Source organism: Pseudonaja textilis, chromosome 2 (genome assembly GCF_049901715.1).
Source record: "Pseudonaja textilis isolate UNSWEBS1 chromosome 2, rPseTex1.2, whole genome shotgun sequence".
NCBI classification, from domain to species: domain Eukaryota; kingdom Metazoa; phylum Chordata; class Lepidosauria; order Squamata; family Elapidae; genus Pseudonaja; species Pseudonaja textilis.
The window spans coordinates 41,942,220-41,960,888 of record NC_141991.1 but is presented as its reverse complement, the minus strand read 5'-3'; the positions used below and the strand labels follow the sequence as shown (position 1 = coordinate 41,960,888).

At 36.5% G+C, this 18,669-nt stretch overlaps 1 protein-coding gene across 2 annotated transcripts in view; it reads left to right on the top strand.

Annotated features, from left to right (window-relative positions):
• SRGAP3 (SLIT-ROBO Rho GTPase activating protein 3) overlaps nucleotides 1-18,669 on the top strand; it is a 205,899-nt gene that overhangs the window by 143,387 nt on the left and 43,843 nt on the right. For both annotated transcript variants that reach the window (XM_026722710.2, XM_026722715.2), the window contains exons 6-10: nucleotides 4,085-4,213; nucleotides 10,220-10,441; nucleotides 11,375-11,476; nucleotides 13,184-13,381; nucleotides 15,248-15,332. In XM_026722710.2, coding sequence (XP_026578495.2) covers nucleotides 4,085-4,213; nucleotides 10,220-10,441; nucleotides 11,375-11,476; nucleotides 13,184-13,381; nucleotides 15,248-15,332 — 736 coding nt within the window. The remainder of the gene's footprint in view (nucleotides 1-4,084; nucleotides 4,214-10,219; nucleotides 10,442-11,374; nucleotides 11,477-13,183; nucleotides 13,382-15,247; nucleotides 15,333-18,669) is intronic.

The following is an 18,669-nucleotide window of genomic DNA, read 5'->3' as shown; positions in this document are numbered from 1 at the left end:
TCAAGGTTGAAATTTCATGGTCGAACTACTACTTTATTGTGACCATCAAAGAAGTGGCTAGACATTTTAGTCAGTCTTCATAAAGATAAATTTGGGACATTTTTAAAGCTTATCAGATGTCTTTCTGAGAGCAGCATGGTAGCCTAGTGGTGAAGACAGTAGCCTCCCATTTGGAGGGTTAAGAGTTCAATCCTAGTAGTGGCAGATGTTTCTTTCTTAGAGTGCAAAGAGAAAATATCTACTGCAAACTCCACATCAGGAATATATCTGGCCAGTAAATGCTCAGCTCCATTGAGTTGTCCTGTCTGTACCCCAAATTAAGAGATTACAGGATCATAAAAAGAAAAAAAAAATCAGATGACTTTGTGGCAATGACATTGTAGACAAAATAATGATCTAAGGCTGATAGTAATCCACTATTATATCTAATAAGTTATGATTCACCATGCCTGCTCTTTTGCATCAGTTTTATTAGCAATAAAAAAAATATCCTTGGAAAATCTTAGTGTTACATAAACTATTTTAAAGGATTACCGCTATCTTCACACCAAAAAATAAAACAGGATTTTAGAATGGCCTTGCTTGGTATAAATAATTTGTATATGTAGCTTGTTTCCTTCTTTTTAATTCTGATATTTACTTTACTAGGCTTATGTGCTGCTGGAACTGATATTGACTCTGAACAGCTTGTACACCCAATATCTGTAATTAAAGTTAAAGCAACAGAGTAACAATTACATTAATAACAAAAATAAATACCTACATTTATATCATAATTAAAATACCATTAAACAAACACCTTACTGCAAGAGAGAACAAACTCATAACACAACCTCTTCCAAGGTGGGTTAATAATGAAAGCAGGAAGAGTTGCTTACAGTAAATGTGCTACCATGATCAGAAGTCAACTAGTTGGAGAAAACTGCTTTTGAGCCAATGTGTGAGAATCTAAGTTGGGATTCTGAATTATGTTTGTTCTGTATCATGATCTGAATATTGCTTTGTAGCAGTCTTCCTCATAATGATGCCTACAAAATCGGTTAGAACTCCCCAGTGACTTGTGATATTTGGAATTCAATTCCAATTTATCTGGAAAACACCAAATTAGGGTAAGCAGCTCTGGGGTGCCATCTTGCTAATGGCCAATCACAGTGAAAAGATTATGTCTATACACAGAGCAAGGGATCTTTTGTTTCACAGCTGTCTGCCTAGTCTTCCATAAAGGGATTAGGGAACTGTTGGTCAGATAGCTTTGCATATTCCTGAATCAGAATAATGTTTGTAAATGTTTTCCTATCTTAAAATTTCCTGTAAGTACCCCCCAAATAAAAACCTACCATTGCAAGAAGCAGATTGCATTACAGAAATAATATTCTATTCTATCTCCTACTCTGAATCATTTCTGCCTGAAATGATCTGAAATGATAATGTTCCCTCAGGATTCTATCTGTAATAGTAGATCATATGCCCTGCTAATTAACTGTTCCAATATAGATCCCTTTATCTCTATGAATGTCATTCTGGACAGAAATATGAAGGCTGGATATTCAAAATATTTTCATTTCTTCTTAAAATAAAATATTTTTAAAATTAAGTAAAATCAAATAAAGTCTCTTTCCTACACATGATTATCTATAATCAATCACAATGTCTATATAGTCAGTATGATTTTCAACGAAATAGTATCCTTCTTATATTGCATTTTATATCATTTATTCAAATATCCCAAATGAGAATTAAACTAATTAATCCTTCAGTGATAGAAGGTCTAGAAACTGCCTGTCTAGTACTGCAATTTTCTTGTCAGTTTCTTTCCTTCCTAGGGCAGAGAGAGAGTGACTGAGCCAAGTCGTTGTGCCTAAAGTGGGATTAGAACTCACAGTCCTCCAATTTCTAGCCTGATGATGTAACCACTATTACAAACTATCTCCCCACACCCAGGACTTTTATTCTCTTAATTGAAGTTATTCTTGCTGGCAATAAAATTTGATTTAATGAACAGCTTTATGGTATCATTATGTGCTAACTAATTTATGAGAAGAATAGAATGTGTTCTTTTTAGAGCCACTGATCAGCCACTTATTTAGTGGCATCACATAGATGGCATCTGATGTTTGAACTTACATTATGTATAGATTGCAGCAACTTTGTTCATCCAGTTATCAACTTTTAATAGCGCTATAGAACATTCTTTAAAGACATATGTATATTAACAATTACCTAAACAGAAACTTCTGCTTCGTTTACTGCATTAAGAAAAGCATCGTGTATTGTTTAACAATGGGAATCAAATGTATTGGTATTAACTTAAGTGAACTAACACTTACAAATAAGGGGATATTGAGTCTAAAGCTCTTTTCAAACAATTGCATTTTTATCTGTTTCTAGAAGGCCAATGAGGCCTTCATAAGGTAGTGGTTGGGAGAATTTATTTTTTGAGGCCAAACATAAGTGGTAGATCATATAAAACATCATTCACATCAGTGATTGCAAACCTCCTGGAAATAAAACCATCATTGATTGATGTACTCATTTCAGAAATAATGTGCTATAATGATTAAAAATTAATATAGTTGTACAACTTTTTAATTATGGGAATTACTATCTCTTGGATGTAAATGTCACAGCTACAGAAATAAAATCATATCCTGATGAACTGGATCCCAGGAGCTGAGATTTAAATGCTCAATCGATTGGCACTATGTGGCTTTTACTGGGGGATAAATCTGATTTCTTAGCAGAAATCATGCCGCAATTGACATTTTTACAACTTACTGTCTTAGCAGAAAGGAAAGTGGCTGCTGAAACATTCTCTTTCTTTATCTATATGTTCACTTCCAATCTGCATTAATTATTTTCTTCCTGTTCATTTTATTCTTAATAATGATTTTTTTTTATTTTTTGTTTATATTTTGGTGGTTGTCTTTTTACTTTAATGCCTACATCATGCTAAGCCATAGTTGCAGTTAGGAGTAGCAGTAGCAAAACACGGTTTCAAATTGAGTGGTTTACTACCTGAAAACAAACAATAATATAATATGTGGTGTGAACTCAGACATACTATTGGGAAGCATTAAATGTTTAGGATATTTCCACAAATAACATCTTATTACCCATTTGGGTAAGGAATTTTTATCTTTGTGTCTACCTGTCTGCTTCTGAATTCTGAGGCATTGTTAATGTTAAATTTGCTGCTCATTGCAGGTTTAATTAACAAATATTTCTTTCTCAACTTTCAGCAACACAAATTAAACAAAGTTAGCATTTGGTTGTTAGCAAAGCTGTTGTTTGATGACTCTGCCATGCACTATGCAAAGGCTGTTTTTCAGATACTCTGGTTAGGTTTCCATGTGTCATGTTTGCTATGAGCTATGGTCCAGAGACCTAATGCAGAAACCCTACATTGCCATATGGCTATTTAACATAAATTTCCATTCACATACATGGATCATTATTCACTGAATGTTTGAAATATTTTCAGAAAAAAGATGATACACACAGTGGTGTACTATGCTGGATGCTGTATCTTAATTCTGCAGAAAAAAAAATCTTGACTATATTTGAACCCTCGCTTACCACTTGGTTGGGGGGGTGGGGGCTGCCAAGTATTTCTTGATGTGGTAACAAATGTTCAAGTACATTATATCCATTGTACAAATATTGAAACCTGCCTGTCAGGTGGTTAACTCTACTGGAAATGTTCAGGAAAACTATCAGTTGTAAATTATATTGTGTCCCCCCTCCCCTTTAAACTGTAAGTAGCATATCAGTACAGAATGCTTCTCTTTAAAAATTCATAGAACATAAACTATCAATGGCTACCAGTCATTATGGCTATATATATCCCCAAGATCAGGGATGGCATGGCATCAAGAAACCACAGCAGAAAGGAGTTGTTATTTCCACGCCTTAGTTGGCGGCTTCCTTCTGATCTGTGGTTGGCCACAGAATGCTAGACTAGATATGCTGCAGTCTGATCTAATGGGGTATTTTTATGTTCTAAGAGCCTGAATTTGGGGAAAAAAATACAAGGTTTGGGAAACTGAATACATTTTGTTTGAATCTTGTGTGTTCCATTTTTCAGAGGCAAGCAAAATATTCTGAAAACAAGCTCAAGTGCACTAAAGCTAGAAATGATTATCTGCTGAACCTCGCAGCCACAAATGCAGCAGTCAGTAAATACTACATCCATGATGTTTCCGATTTAATTGATGTGAGTACCAAAGTGATTCTCTTTTATAGCAATGTCATTCACCTTTCTAATGAAAATTGTTGCATTCTAGACTGTGGATATGCAGGGATGCGGTCTTAATTTATGACCAATTGATAATGTATTCAGCATGCAAGACCTATTTGTCTATGGATTCATATCTTGACGCTTTCTCCCTCCCAGTGATTTCTTAAAAGCAATGGAAGTAGAAAGATATTCAGACATGCAGGGTTTTTCAGCTACTGAAGAATTTAAAGGAGTCATAAGTGCTTGGAGCTGTACAGTTCTATGTTCATTTATACATTTTATATATTAAAATATGTTATACTAACAATGATTCCCACCCCCAAACGATTACAATCAAGTGAGAGCAAAATACAAGTCAAGGCAGATGAAGATTGAGTTCAGCAAATATAAATGCTGTCAGGCAAGAATAGAGAGTGGTGATAATAATGTCCAAACAAAACTGGTGGTGATAATTGTTATGTATTGGAAAAAAGATAAAAGAGTAGAAGTTTTAAAATAGAGCTGATAAGACAGACCCTTACAGGAGAAAAGAAAGATAGCCATTATTCCTAATGCCAGGTACTATTTCTCAACTTTGTAGATCAGGAGTGTCAAACTTGATTTCATTGAGGGCCACATCAGAGTTGTGTTTGGCCTCGGGGGAGGAGAGGATAGGTGGTGGCCAGGGGACATGGCAAGCTTGATGTCACTCGTGTCGAGGGCGCAGGTGGTGGCCAGGTGCTCTGCCAGCAAAAGTGGGCTCCCAAGCTCCGTTTTTAGCTGCAACGGTGTCCTGCAACCCTCTGCCAGTGAAAATGGAGCTCAGGGGGGCCATTTGCACTGACAGAGGCCCCAGGGGCCAGTCCATTGCTATTTCCAGGACAGCCCCATGGGCCAGATCTGGCCCCCCGGCCTTGAGTTTAATACCCCTATTGTAGATCAAACTTTAGTTTGTGAACTGCCCACAAAACTACCAAAAAATTCTTAAAATCCACAGTGAAAAATAAGATATGAGTTGTTTCGCTGATTGTTGGAGAGTGGATTTTGTGCATCTAAAACCCTTTATTTTGTAGGTCAATGAGAGTCTGCAGATAGCTCAGAATTAGAACACTATACACGTTCATGCTTTGGCTTGATCAGGCATTTCAAATAAGATTTCCGCCTACTTTAAACATGCACTGAATCCAATTATAGTCTGCAACAAGGGTGATCATCTTGCTGGTGAAATACAAATTGGACTTCAGATAAACACAGGTCATTAAAAAGTAATACAAACAATGATCTTTAATCTCAAATCTGCAGTGTTTTAAATGGCTGAAAATTAATTTCCTTTAATTATACCTCTAAATCATATTAAGTGTACCATTGAATGTTATGCATCACCAAGTTTTTTATGACTCTTATCAGCCACATACGTTGACATTTTCCAAGCTGATCTGTTCCCACTCTAGACCTTTAGGTTTCTCAGTAATGTACCAATTGTCATTTTAATTAACTCTGTCCATCTCACTGCTGGTCAACTGTTCCTTCCTTCCTTCCTTCCTTCCTTCCTTCCTTCCTTCCTTCCTTCCTTCCTTCCTTCCTTCCTTCCTTCCTTCCTTCCTCCCTCCCTCCCTCCCTCCCTCCCTCCCTCCCTCCCTATATTATGGATTTCTCAAAGGAGCTGGGTCTTCACATTCTGGGTCCAGAAGCCAGCAGAAGTCTTTTCTTGCCTGTACAGGAAATTTCCTTTAAGGGCCTAACCCAAGCCATATTTGATTCACTATAAGTAAATTTGACTAATTATATGTGGTTTGCTTGCAAAAATAATGTTAAGTTTGTGTATCTTGCATACATCTATCTTAATCAGCCTTCTATCCTTCCAAGGTCAGTAAAATGAGAACCCAGATTGTTGGGGGCAATATGCTGACTCTGTAAACTTCTTAGAGAAGGCTTAGTAAAGCATTGTGAAGTGGTATATACTTCTTACGTGTTATTGCTGTTTATTTCAGCTTTCTTGAAGAAAAGGCACTTCGGCCCGTTTTTCACATATGAATAATGCAGGGGTCTTCAAAGTTGACAGCTTTAAGACTTGTGGACTTCAGTTCTCAGAATTCCTCCTCAAGTCATGTAAGCTCAGGAATTCTGGTAGTTGAAGTCCACAATTCTTAAACTTACCAAGTTTGAAGACCCTTGGAACAATCTGTGTCAGAATAACATGCTACAGTGTCAAAATATGTTACTATAAGGAATATTTCATAGCTTAGGTCAGCAGCTCTCAACCTTTTGGGCACCAGGGACTGGTTCCGTGGAAAGTTTTTTCCGTGGACTGGAGGGGTTTCATGTGCTACCTGCATCCCGTGGATGGGCACTGGTTTATGTAGCCTGGTTTCTAGCATCCCACTGACTGGGGGCAGTCCACAGACTGGGGGTTGGGGACCCCTGCCTTAGGTAGTCAATAAGAATTTCTACTACTTACATTATCAAACATATGTATCTCAGCATTTTTGACTGTGCATATTGCAGTGGAATGAGTTGCATTGATCTTTTCAGATAGCAGTTGAGAGTTGTCTTACACAGCAGGTGAGGGTCATCTTTTAAAATTACCCACATGAACATTTCTTTATAAAAATTAAGAATTAAAATATATTGCTTCTAAAATGCAGAACCTTAACAAACCAATGGGGTTATAATAATCCATTTGAACCTATTACTATGCCCCATTCCTACTGCGAATGTTTAAAACTTCTACCAGAGTAGAGATTTAGAAGTCAGCTTTTCTTACATTTTATAAGGAAAACGATTTTTCATGAGTTCTTCTCTACTAACATAAACACGATGTTTTGTCAGGCAAACAGAAAGAACCCACCCACCATTGTTTGTTTTCCATTTGTAAAATTAGACATAAATATAGTCTTAGTGGCTATTATGAGCAAAAGTACCTGGTTCGGCTAAAAAGATCTGCATGAATCATAAGAAAAACAAACAAAATGGGTGTAAAATAGAGATGCTCTATGTATCCAGGAGTCACAATGAATATAAGAAGGGAAATCTCTGTAAACTTTCAATTCTCGGTTTCTCCTTGCCCCCCTAAGCGTGTATATTTTGAATTACAAATGGTAGATATAGATTGGCTTTTCCCCTGCCCGCTGCTGCCCTAATGTCTTGGGTTCTAATTCCCATAATCCATAGCCAGTATGACATATCTCCTATTAGCATTACAACAGGCTTTAAAAGCAGAGCTTGGAACACTGGTGAACAAAACAAATCTCTCTCTCTCCCACACGTTTTGATAGGTGACTTATCTGCTCAATTCAGACATCATGCTTAATTATAGTTTATGCTACCCATAATCGAAGTGAGCTTTGGACACACTGCAAAGTACCCTTTTTGCCTCTGAATCCAAAAGCTTGATGTGAAAGGCACTTAGATTTTAATTTATTCTTGGTCCTGCTATTACTTTTTGGGTACAACCAGCAATACACCACTGAAAATATGAATCCGCCTGCACATACCTACTCTGACAATAGCCCACACAGAAGTCTTTCCTAATCCTGTATGCTAGATGGAAACAGTGCATCAACAGAATGCATTGTACATTGTTTATTAAAGACACCTTTACTTTCAGGAATGCTTAGATAAAGTCAAAGCCTGGCAGATTAGATTGGTAAGGGATGGATGGATAAATAAATAGCTAAGTTCACGGGAAATTATTTTCTCTCTGTAGAGTCAGTGCATTCCAGAACTTCTGACGAAAAGAATTGTACATGTGCATGAAGCCAAGAGGAAAAACGCTTCCTAGTAGAAATTGTTGTCCCTATTCTTTTTTTTCCTTCTGTTGATTGAATGTTGCAGGTCTCAAAAAGCAACATGTTTTTTTGAATGTAACAGAGGAGCATGTTATAATTCAGTTCTATTTTAGGCTGATGGGGAAAACAACATGAATCCTGTCCTTACAGATAGTCCTCAACTTATGACCACAACTGAGTCCAAAATTTATGATGCTACATAAGAAAATTGTTAAGTGAGTTTTGCCCCATTTTATGATTTTTCTTGTCCCATTTGTTAAGTGCAGTTTTTAAATTAGTGATATGGTTGTTAAGTGAATCTGGCTTCCCCATTGACTTTGCTTGTCCAAAGGTTGCAAAAGTTGATCACATAACCCCAGGACAGTTCAATCATCATAAATATGAGTCAGTTGCCAAGCATCTGAATATTGATTACTTGACTATGGGGAATACTGCAATGGTCATAAGTGTGAAAAATGATCATACATCACTATTTTCAGTGCTGTTTTAACTTTGAATGGTCACTAAACAAACTGTTGTAAGTCGAGGACTACCTGTATTAATACACAAAATTGAAATAAAATAAAAGTAACAATGGATGCAAACTATCAAGCTTGGTCCTGTGTTGGTATGTAATAAAAATTGTGACAAGTTTAATTAAACGCAAAACATAGGGTGTGTGTCAGCTTTTTGTGCCATGTGTTTAATATTTAAAGGTTCAACAACTGCTAGCTAAATGACCCTCTTTCTTTCTTCACTTTATAAACAGCTACGTTTGTGTCTCCCAAGTTCATTTGAAAAATTTGGCATTTAGCTTGCGGCTTTGAAAATTACTCAAGGCAGACATTTGTGTGGCTGAAAAAGTTTCTTTTGATGTGGGGAGTTTAGTCTACTTTGGTCTTGGCTGTAAAGTGATACCTTTTAAATTAGGTACTGCAGGTCTTGAGGCCTTCTCAGATCGGAAGTATGTGGTTAGCGGTGCTATCGCTAGTTTCAACTGTGGTAATACAGGCTAAATTTGGTGGAAATGAAGGGTTGGGTCCTCTACAAAGATACAAGAGGGAGTGAAGGCTAATCCATGAATGCAAATGAAAAGTCATTTGAAGTCCAGAGATCTATTAAACTCAGGAGAAGTTTGTAAAAATCTGGATGTGTTTATTTCTAACTATATTTCTCCAATAAAACTACCTGTTGTTTGTTTGTAAAATTGTTCTGTTTCCCAGAGTAAAATATCAGAAGACCCTGTCATGCAATGCCTAGGAAACATTTTACATTAGAGCAATGATGTTCTTGTTACACTGTTATGCTTCCTGCTGCTTATCTTATGAGCAAAATGTATGTATGTATGTATGTATATATGAATGAATGTAGATATAATAAAGTTATGAATGACTGTGTGTTTTACAAGGGCCACCATAGTTCCCACCATAGTCTCTGGAATTCTGGATATTGCTGGCTACAGAAGACATGCAATAGATCATTCTGGCTGATAGAAATACTTATTCAAATGCTAATTCTTGCACTTTTGAGTTACAATGAGGCATAAGATCAGATAAATCAATTCTCATTTCTACTGCAGTAATTTTGGAATTTATTCTATTGAAGATTCAGTCAGATGAAAAAGTGGACATTAGCCCTGTTCATTTCTAATCCACAGAAGTATTGCATTGCATTGTTGATCTGATACCTTTAGATTTCTTACCATTCCTTTCTTAGTTTTTATCTTTAATCCTATTTATAACACAGGTCTGAAGTCAGTGTCCTTTTTTTCAGCTTACAACCACACAGACACACACAGACACACCCAATAGATAGATATAGATAGATGGATGGATAGAGATATAGATAGAGATAGATAGATAGATAGATAGATAGATAGATAGATGATAGATAATGTACAATAAAATACTTTGAAGTGTAGAGTGAAAAGCCAGCATGGTGTAGTGTTAAGGTATCGGTTTGGCCTCAGGTCAATCTAAGTTCTATGGGTAAGTTCTACTCCTAGCCATAACAGCTCCCTGAGTGATTTTTGGCCAGTTACTCACTCTCAGCCCAACCTGTCTCACTGGTTTGTTGAGCTTTGAGCTCCTAAATTGAAAGATTGGATATTCTTTTAAACAAACAAGCAAACAAATAACACATAGCTACTTAGTATTTCTTCAAGTGAATAACCTGTTATTCTATCTAGAAATAATTTGTATGTGTTGTTGTTTAAGCTTTGTTTTTTCTTCCTTAGTGCTGTGACTTGGGATTCCATGCTAGTCTAGCACGGACATTCAGAACATATCTTTCTGCTGAATACAATCTGGAAACCTCACGCCATGAGGGGTTGGACATAATTGAAAATGCTGTAGACAACTTGGATGCACGAAGTGACAAGCATACGGTGATGGACATGTGCAACCAGGTCTTCTGTCCTCCGCTGAAGTTTGACTATCAGCCTCACATGGGGGATGAGGTATGTAATTAGAAATGGTTCATGTTGCTTCATAATGCAATTTTGCTTCAAAAGTAATGCTTCTTGTGTATTAGAATGAATGAGTTTAGCTTTAATGGCATTTGTGTTTCATTTATTAGCTTTGAAATGATGTTGTAGTTAGTGGAATTCTTTTTTCTTTTCTTCTTCTTTTAGAATAGGGCTGGGGAATGACGGACCCTTTATGACTTATGGACTTCAACTCCTGAATTTCTGAGCCAGCTCTGAAGCAGGAATTCTGGGAGTTGAAGTCCACAAGTTATAAAGGGAGCCATTGTTCCCCATCTATTTTAGAACAAGGACCACATTTTCACAGTAGGCTTAGACCAGTGCTATTTTCCATTTCACTTAGAACTTTTTAGACACATATTATATTAGAACTTTCTTTCTTCACTGGGCATTTCTTTGTTGAGAATTCTTTTCACCATTGAAATAAATTAAGAAACAGATGGCTTTTGCTATATGTTGGGCATAAGAAAGTGGTTAATATTTAGACCTTTTACAGCAGTCTGTCAAACTGATGGCCTATGGGCCAGATGTGTCACACATAGGCCATAGGTCCACCCTGGCTCCGCAAAGGCAAAAATGTCACGATACATCACAATATGTCATGTGACACAATCGAGTTTGACACCCATGTTTTATAGGGTGATTTATTCAGATGCTGCTTTTGGAACACTAGTTATGTAATCTCTCCTAGAATGAGCCAATATCTTGAAATATTTGGAAATATTAGAGTTGATTTGGCATACTGGCATACTGGTCACTATTGTTTTATATGTGATTCAGTTACATTGTCAGATTCTAAAAGAAATTATTCTGTTAAAAAAAGACCATTTTAACGGAAGATCATTTTTTTCTGCCAATATTCTCCATTAGCTTGAATTTGCAGAGGCTTATATTTTCTTTCTACAGGTATGTCAAGTAAGCGCCCAGCAGCCGGTTCAGACGGAATTGCTCATGCGATATCATCAGCTACAGTCTAGACTAACCACGCTCAAAATAGAGAATGAAGAGGTGAGAGCTGTAATTGTTTTTAACTGTAAGTAAACAAACACCATTCACTCAAGTTATGCTAATGCTTCTGTTTGAAGTGATTGTAAAAGTCATTTGGATAGTTAATACCTTCTTGATCGAAATAGTCCAGAATTTGTGACTATTGTAATATGTATCACAGGGCACTTTTTTTCAAAAGTGTCAAGAAGTTGTAAAAAACACAACAGTTAATCTGCTGATGAGCGCAAAGCACAACTATCACATTATTCCTATTTTGGATATCTGCTCCAATAGTCATTTGTTTATTTAGACTTGACTCTCTCATGAACCACTTTGGATCTATTTTTCATTGATATATTTTAATATTAGTTTTAAGCTATGTTTTACTAAACTATTTTTTTTTTCTTGTATGGTGATGTGTCTTCACAATAGATCTGAGCTTCCCAGTTTACTAAAGGGGATATAAATGGTACAAAGCAAAGGAATATCCTACATGGATTTAAAAAATTGAATTAAAATTCCAGGAGGCAAAACTGTATCTTATCAGATCCAAAGAGTAATAATTGAACCATTGAATTACATAACTTACTATTTAACTCATACTTGTAAAATCATCTTCATGCCCTCTTGATCTTAGGAAGATTGGGAACAGGGATTCCATGCAATATTGTCCATGCAATATTGTCAGTGTAATATTGTGTTCTGTGACTGAGCATTGTAGAATATTGTTTACCATTAGAGTTATGTCCATTTCCATTAGTATGAATTTAGTATTACTCGTCTACTATAGTTTTCGAGAGGTTCTGGTAATTGTATTGCTACACATGTTGTTTTTTATTAATTGTTTGAACTAGAAATAATTGTGGATCACTTTGAGGCTGTAGTTACTCAAGAAATTTCTGCTTGTGACTTCAGAGGCTTTACAAATTTAATTAGTCATAGGCATTAGGACTATGTAAAACATTTAGAAAGATTCAAATAGTCTTATGAAGTGCCCCTTCAAATCTATTGATGAAAGACAAGGGACATTTGCGAGAATAAAGTCACCAGTAAGAAATACGTACTGTATATTGAGGTATTTTTCAAGAGAATTAATGAAGATTGTATTGCAAAACAAATATATAAATGAATCTAGAAGAAGAAGAAGACAGAGAGAAGTATGATTGAATGGAATTTATTTGATCCTAAAAAAGAAGCAGATGAGAAATGTCAAGAACAAAAGACAATGTCAGAAACAGTTTATGGATACAAAACTTTTCCATTTGATGTAATGTGAACATTAAGTAAGGGGTTCTTTATGACTGGCTGTCTCTAGGGTTATAAATCCAGTGGTATACAATTATATGCAAAAGATGAGGTTCTTCTGATTAAATTTCATGTTTCAGTGACTCTGTACGTGTACAGAAGCTGACACAACCTCTGCATGGTACAAAGTTAAAGACAGCATCTCTCTAGTTCACTTTTAAATCATTATGATTGAAATAATTTCTTAAGAGTTCTGTTTGATTTTTTTTTCATGATTGCATGATGGTATGAAGATATAGCAACATACTTCTATCTGAATCATGCATAAATATTTTTCATTTGTAAGCGAGAACATCCTGTTAAACTAAGAGCTTGATTTTGGAAAGCATTTGTTAAAAAAGACATCAGTGTAACAAAAGTTATACATTTATAGTGCAAAACTGTATCTTTCACTCTGCTTTTCTGTATATCCATTTTCTACAGGTACGAAAAACATTGGATGCCACAATGCAGACACTGCAAGACATGCTGACCGTGGAAGATTTTGATGTCTCAGATGCTTTCCAGCATAGTCGCTCAACTGAATCCATCAAATCAGCTGCTTCAGAGACTTACATGAGTAAAATAAACATTGCCAAGAGAAGAGCCAACCAACAAGAAACTGAAATGTTCTACTTTACTGTAAGGAACAATTTCTGTCTATTTTGAGTCCAGTACTTTTAAAAACACATTAGTGAAATATTCATCCCACAAAGTTATAGTTGCATATTAGGTTCGAAGTGCCCATATTATATTTTTATGGCATGTGCACATCAAATTACTCTTCCCTTCTCAAGTATGCACAAATGTTCTTTGAATGTACAATAGTTATGAGAATTTCATGTGCCTTGTTTGAAGGAGGGTTTTTAGCAATAGTCCTCAAGGCTCTGAAGTAAAGATATCTGGGACCTTTAATTCTAAATGTCCAGATTTTGCTTAAACATATCCCTTTAAATTAGGGGCTATTCATATATTCTACCACATTCCTGAAAATACTTTTCTCCCATTGTTCAAGTCAGCTGAGAAAAATTTTGTAAATTCTGCTGGCCACATATTACTAGATTTGCCCTAGTTAGAATTGGAAGTTCTTGGATTCACATCTTTTTAGAAACCTTTTATAATATGTTGATTTTTACTGTTGGAAATCTTTTTAAAATAAAAAAACTGTGTAATATTGATTCTTGTTACTCTGGTTATGAAGGCAAAGCTGGAGATATCTACAAAGTATGGCAGCTAAGTAGTATAGATAACTTTTCCCTCGCCTCATAGCATAATGTGACAAGTCTGATTGAAACTTGTTAAGATCCTCCTCCATCAATATTCCTCAAGTAACTTCATTTTTCTGCAAACATTATTGCTCTAAGGCAACTATCTAAGTTAGAAACTCATATAGTTTTGTTGATCTCCTTGTGCCTTATCATCCTAAGAATGGAAGGCCTTGACTTAGAAGAAGACAATGGGTATACAGTAGAACTGTATGCAGTAATGCTTTTATGTGCAGTCATGCAGATTGTACAACTATCTGAAAGAAGTTATAATTTGAGCAATGTGGAGGGGGGGGTATTTTAACTTTTAATAACATCCAAGCAGAGTTTATTTTAGTCCTTACATTAGTTGTATCTGATGAAACTACATATACACAGTACAATTCATAATACTTAGCAAATGCGTGCTATTCACCTAAAAATCTTGCCAAACTTTGCACTTTCGGATTTTGTTGTTCACCACATATTGCAGCAAAAAGCTTAGAAATGAGAGCACTTAAATCTATCTGCCATCTATTGACTTAATTAGAATGTGAGGTTCAACCCATGGAATTATTTTCACTAACACATTATATATCATCATAACAAATATCATTTTCTTAATTGAGAGAGGGTTACTGGAATTCGTATATTTTGTAATTAGTGCTGTGTGTATTCATTTTTGAGTCTTCTTATTTCTGTACCTTCAACTAATATGCATCCCATGCTTTCCCTCTGTTTCTAGACCTGTAGAATTACATGGGTGAATACAAAGGTTTTTGACTAAAGTTTACTTTATTGTCATTGCACCTCCTACAATTAAATCAAAATATAATTTAGAATATAAACAGGAGTGTTACTGTTACCTACTTTTTACAGGGAGGGAAAGCTTGGTTAAGAACTCCTAAGGGTAACCGAAATCTGATTCCTTGCAACTTAGAAATTTGCTTTTTCTTTCCTATTTAGTATACTGAGAACACCAAGAGGAAAATGAATATGTACGCATGCATGGAGAGAGAGAGAGAGAGAGGGAGGGAGGGAGAGAGAGAGAGAGAGAGAGAGAGAGAGAGTCCTCATTCATTCAGCAACTATTCAAACTTGTGATGTGCTGAAAAAGTGGTATTTATGACTAGTCCTTGGATCTCTAACTATAACAGCATCTCTCTGGTCATGTATTTTTCATTTGCAACTTCAAAGTTGTCCTCTCAGAATTCTTTGCTCATCTTGCTTATAGTTGTATGGATTTGTTTTTTCTCTTCTTCAGAAATTTAAAGAGTATTTGAATGGCAGTAACCTTATTACTAAGCTGCAAGCTAAGCATGACTTACTGAAGCAGACTCTAGGAGAAGGTAAGTTACAGGCATGTTTAACCATTGCATTTCTTGCTACCACAGGTTTCAAGCTAGACCATAGATTTCTTAATTGTCACCTGCTTTGTCTCTTGTACCTGCTGTTGTAACCAGAAGTATTATTTGGTTGTTGTTAAATGCAAAACAGCCCATTGTGCTTCTTTGTTCCTCATGCTGCACTTCGCCAATATTCTCCAGCCTTTTCCAATTCCAGGGGTCAACATGTGGTACTAAAAGCAATTCCAGTTGTCCCATGATGCCATTTGCCTAGATTCCTTTCAGGGTGGGCATCCCAGATTTGGGGCTGGTTTGGTTTTGGGGAAACAGAGTACCAGGTAAAGGCAGGGTGAAAATAACACTAGCCAAGCACACAATGGGAATGGAAAGAAGGGAGGGGGCAGTCTGGGACTCTCTCCTGTCTCTTCCACAACACAAAAGTAGCTTGTGTCCATTTCGTTTGTACCACAAGACTGTTTTGGTAGTTAAATATGGGGCCAGGGATTGGGATGATACTAGTCCAGAATGGAGTAATATAAAATTCTTATTAATAATATAAATGCATGTCTAAATGTGCCTGCCCACCAAACATGTTTGTGCTGGTACCAGTACTTCAGCATATTTGAAATACAGGCTATATTCAAGAATGAATGTTGAAACTGGTTCTTGCCTAATTTAGATAACTGGATATTATCAAATAACTGTAAGTAACTTTATAAAACAGGAGTCCCCAATCCCCAGACTGTGGCCCACTGCTAGCCCATGGCCCATGCAGAACTGGCCCGTGCAAACCCACCACTTACACACACACTTGTACTTGCCACCCACATGGAATATTCCCTCCCTCCCCCTACTGGACCCCCAAGCTGGAAAGGTTGGGGACCACTGTTATAGAAGGTCAAAACATGTTGTCCTTCCTTCTCCCATTATATCCATGAGGGACCCTGTAATTTATGCTTTTGCTCGGCAAGGTGATAAATGTTACTATTTTTTGTTTTGTCTGATAGAAAAGCCGAAGCCCTGCTAATACATTCTCTTAAAACACATTCACTATGTTCTTAGTGATAAGTCATTTTATATGGAACTAAAGTTTGTCAAATACAAACACTGAGTTTAAAAAGTATATCAATGTTTTTTGAAGGATATTTCAAAGTTTTGAAAGTAATAGTCAACAGCAGCACCGGGAGGGATAATATACTGATGCATGGGAAGAGTAGTCTAAGGCAGTAGTTATTTTCCAGAGTAAAGCAGTAAAAATGAAGGGGGGTAAAAATGGAAGTACTAAGTATAGAATTTTGAACGGTTTCAGTGTTTTAATAGTGTTATATGTACATTGGCACTGAAAATGGTATATTATTTGCAAGTGGGTTACTTCTGTCACTGTGCTTGAAAGCTGTCAAGGAGAATTGAAAAATTAATGCAGAGGCCCTTTCATCGCTGAAGATTTATGTCGAAGGGAAAATCTTTAGACAAGTTGGTGGAACTGACTGTGAAACTACAATGACCTTGATCTCTGCATATATTCCAGAAAAACTAATTTGCTTCACTTTAGTTACACTTTTTTCCCACAGGAGTTGCCTTTTGAGGGAATGTTTGATTATAGGACAAATTGTAGGCATATATTTGTCCAGAAAAATCAATGGTTCATCATTCGGAGAGGGGATTCAGTAGCTTTGGTTTTCAAATAATAAGGATTAATTAGACTTAATGTTATATGGCATATGTGTTTGTAAGCGATTCCTTCAGCTGTTTCCCCATTTCTTTTCCTTCATTCTTTAATTTCTTATTGTTCTAAGCCTACCTTCCTCCAAACAGAGAAGCTGCTTCTTTATAAGCTTGCCTAAATTATAAACTGTTAGAGAATAACAGAGTTGGAAGAGTTCTTTAAAAAAAATAAAGGGTGATTGATATTAAGCTTTATTACATACCAGACATTTAGTAGTGTTAATAACAGAACAACAGAGTTGGGAGGGATCTTAGAGGTCTTCTATCTAGTCCAACCCTCTGCCGAGGCAGGAAACTATACCATTTCAGACAAACGGTTGTCCAATCTTCTTAAAAACTTCCAGTGTTGGAGCATACACAACTTTTGGAGGCAAGTTGTTTCACCGATTGGGACTGGAATTTTGGTTGCTAAGTGAGTTATCAGGTGATGAAGTCCAATTTTACAACCATTTGTTACATTAAAGAATCATGCTTCCCACTTTGACTTTGCTTGTTTGAAATCAGCTGGGAAGGTTGCAAATCATGATCTTATCATGCTGTTGTCAAGGTCCGAGACAGAGTGCCATTCAAAGTTGCCACAACATGGTATTTCAGAGTAGCCACACACATGCAGGGAAAGGGGGATGCGTGGGAGCACAGATGGGTGATGGGTGATGGGACGCATGCCGGGAGAGTTGCCAGGAAGGCAAGCCAGCTGCGGTCAGTTCAGAAGCCACCCAGGCCTGAAGAGTACTTGTTGGAGCCAGCCAGGGAGCAACTGGTTTCGAAGAGTACTTGCTGGAGCTGAGCCAAAGAAGTACCTGCTGGAGCCAACCAGGGAGCAACTGGAAACAGGAAGGCGGGGCCTGCTGAGTCCGTATAGCCAGTTGGCTAGCAGAAGCCAGTAATGCTGGCTAGAAACCTTTAGTCATAAATATGAGCAAATTGCCTAGCTCTCAAATTGTGACCATAGAACCTTGGGGGAAGTGTGAGGGTCAAAACTTTGAGGAAGGGTCATACATTGTATTTTCTGAACACATGGTAACTTTGAACCTTTGTTAAACAATCATAAGTTGAGAACTATCTATGTACTCATATCATCATCAATTCCAATATCAATTTAATAATGATATTTTAATTATCTTAATAGTCCAGGGATAATATTATATTGTGTAGCCTGGTTATAAGCTTCAAATGTGTTTGCAATAACAAGAACAAAAACATAAATAGAGAAATGCAAAACAAGATCTATTTGGGAGAAGTTTCAGACTGATTTCAGCCAGGATGGAATCTGTGCCTGAGCTAGGTTTAGAGTGCTGGTGTATTTACTGCAATTATACACACATGCATAATATCGATGCGTACCAAGCAGGTCAGTAGTTACTGATGAACTGTATCCAGGTGCTCCTCAAATGTTCCCTATAAAACTGGGGAAGGTTTTGAGAGGAATCTTGTGGAGAGCAAACCTGAGCTCAACATTTTAGTAAGGATTTGGAAGATAAGATGAATGAATATTTATTAAATTGCAGTTGACACAAGATGTTAACATCTTAGAAGACAAAAAAGAGTTTGGAATGTTTTCTAACTCATTTTTTATGGTTTTGATTATTTCCCTAGCTAATCTCTAGCTGAATTT